A 2,774-nucleotide genomic window follows, 5' to 3' on the forward strand; every position below is an offset into this window, starting at 1 on the left:
AAACAACCATAAAAAACATTCAGTGTTAAGACTAACCTCCATACTAACTTCAATTTAAATACTGAATTTTATATTTTATATAAAGAACTTTTGAAATTACATTAAGTGCTTATAATATGAACTATTATTCCTTATCAAAATCTCCATATAATTTAGAAATCTGGTATTAAAAAGTTAATTTTTATTGTATATTCTAAAGTATACCAATGTAGATTAGCCTTCAAATTTTCAGAACATGAAATAAAAACAAATACAATCCTTAAAGTGTTTAACATAGTTATAGTTTAAAATATAACAGAAGGGCTGGAAAGATGGCTCCGTGATTGAGTGCTTGCCTTGCATGCATGAGGCCCTGGGTTCGATTCCTCAGCACCACTTAAGCAGAAAAAGCCGGAAGTGGTACTGTAGCTCAAGTGTTAGAATGCTAGCCTTGAGCACTCAGGGACAGCACCCAGGCCCAGAGCTCAGGCCCCATGACTGACAAAAAAAAAAAAAAGAAATCAAATCAAATCAAATATAACAGAAATATATTCGACTTTCAGATATGATTTTAAATTCCATAAAGACATAAAAAGGTTTGGGGTTCAGCTTATTTTTCAGTACAACTCTACTCCCTAAATTCAACTGAATTTTTAAAAACGCTCAAAAAAATTTACATTTAATCATTGTTAAGCAATGCATTTACTTAGTAGAAAAAGATACAAGGAAACAGAAATTAAAAAATCAAACTATCTCAATTGGTAAAATAAATTTGCAAATTAAGTGATCAATGTTGCTTTAAAAAAAAAACATTAAAAAATACCTTTGAACAAAAATTCACTGCCACTAGCAGTGTTAACCTGAACTGACAAAACATGTCAATTATTAAGCAAAGTTCCTCCCAAAGTCGTAGTTAAAACTAAATAAAGGGTCTCAGATTTATTCTTTCAGCTTGCTGGCTATTTTCCTCATCTTGGCAAGGCGTATGTAGTAAGCATTTGAGATTCTTTCTCCTGTACAGAAGAGGCCTGGCATGAATCGACGGGAGGAGGGAGAAAATGGCGTGCAGAAAAAGTAAGTGCCGGTCACGAATCATGGCTGACGCCAGCATCTTCTTGAACCTTCCAGAGCACCAGCTGCAAGCAAGCGCTGGCATCCTCTTTGGAGTTGTGCCCATTCGAATTGGCCTGGATGACTTGGCTGAGGTGATGAGACATGAGATTTCTCAAGGAGCGCTTGTAAGGAAAGCCCAGGGGATGTGGGAAGAGCAGGGCCGTATCCACCACGGTGCTGTGGATGACCTTCAAGGCCAGCAGGTCGCTCTCCAGGCTGTGTCCGATGAGGATGGTATCAGCACTGAACAGATTCAGCAGGAAAGCCTGGACATCTTGAAGCGTGGTGTTGGTGCATTCCAGGTCTTGCTCAGTCACCCCGGAAAACTTGGTATTGTAATCTACGATCTCATTGTAAGGCTTGACAAAAGTGTCATACACTACGTGCATCTCTTCATCCACCACGGTGACACGGGTCAGTTCCAAGCCCAACGTGGTATAAGACATCTCACAATCGAGGGCGAAGATTCCCGGGTGGGCACCATTGGCAGATTCTTTGGAGGCGGTCTTCACAAACCCTTCGAGATTTTCTTTCCTGCCATCCTGAACGTGTTGCTTTGCAACCCGGCAACCAGTGGCTCCCATGATCGCCGAGCAGCAACTGTAACGTATGGTCCATTCACCATTCACGGGGCCGGAGAGAAGCCGTCCCCAGTGATAGCAACACTCTTCCTCCCGGACAACCAAGCCGGAGGAGGAAGACACCAGGTACTCATGGCCGCAACGGCAGCAGACCTTGCAGGTGGGAGACTTCTTCTTGGGCTTGTCGGACGTGAAGAGGATGGCGTCCCCTTGGCGCTCGGGATGGGCGAAGGGGTACCCATTCACCTTGCGCTGGTCCTCGGTGAGCAGGTACTGCCGGAGGCGACTGTACAGGTCGGCCTTACTCAGATGTCGCAGGGGGCCGGGAGTGATCCGGGGGACCTCCATTTCCTCATGACTACTCACGTCGGTGGTCTTCTGGCTGGAAGCGGCGGCTGGGACCGCTTTCTCCTCCTTTTCCGCAGCCTCCTGTTAAGACAGAATTGGGAAAGGGGGGGTGATGTGGGAGGTGGGGGGTCTGTGAGGCGTGGCATGGGGGGGGGGAACGACTCGAGACCCGCGTCTGATCATGGCGGTCGCCGACCGCGCCCACCCAACCCCCTCCTCCACTCAAACTTGGGCGTTGATTTCCCGTCGGCGTGGTGGCTTTCGAGAGGAAATGGAGTCGCCCCGGGCGGGCGGGCGGGCGATCATCCAGGGGGCCCAGCCCCTCTCCCGCTGGGAACGGTGCGTGGAAGGGGGGAGACCCTGGCTGGGGTTACTTACGCTGCTCTGCGGCAGGGCGCGGCTGCGAGCGGCCTGCACGCGGGGGGCGGCGGCCGCCGGGCTGGTCTTGGACGCCATCCCCGACAAGGCGCGCATCTTGGGCGGCTGGCTGTTTGGCCGAAGGCCTTGGACCGGTTGTCTCCAGCTAGTCATGAAGCTCCTCTTGGCGCCCGAGGAGGAGGAGGAGGAGGAGGAGGAGGAGGAGGGCGGGGAGGAGGCCGAGGCGGAGGAGGAGGAATGGCTGGAGGCGGAGGAGGCCCTGGGGGACGCCGCCGCCACGTTGGGGAGGTGGAGGACACTCCCCCTCGGGCCGGGGCGGGGACCCGCCGCCAGCCTCTCCGGGGGCCGGCGCTGGTTAGGCGGCCTCCAGACCGC

The 2,774-nt window shown here is 50.8% G+C and overlaps 1 protein-coding gene across 1 annotated transcript; it reads right to left on the bottom strand.

Moving 5' to 3' along the window:
* Positions 1–737: 737 nt before the first annotated feature.
* On the bottom strand, positions 738–2,516 carry LOC138813533 (putative exonuclease GOR). The gene is made up of 2 exons (XM_070001957.1): positions 2,400–2,516; positions 738–2,102 (listed from the first exon to the last, which is right to left on the bottom strand). The coding sequence occupies exons 1-2, from the start codon at positions 2,493–2,495 to the stop codon at positions 1,065–1,067; spliced, it is 1,134 nt and encodes a 377-aa protein (XP_069858058.1). The 5' UTR covers positions 2,496–2,516; the 3' UTR covers positions 738–1,064.
* Positions 2,517–2,774: the final 258 nt, after the last annotated feature.

This window comes from Dipodomys merriami, unplaced genomic scaffold (genome assembly GCF_024711535.1).
Source record: "Dipodomys merriami isolate MVZ:Mamm:240054 unplaced genomic scaffold, mDipMer1.0.p SCAF_6, whole genome shotgun sequence".
Taxonomy (NCBI): domain Eukaryota; kingdom Metazoa; phylum Chordata; class Mammalia; order Rodentia; family Heteromyidae; genus Dipodomys; species Dipodomys merriami.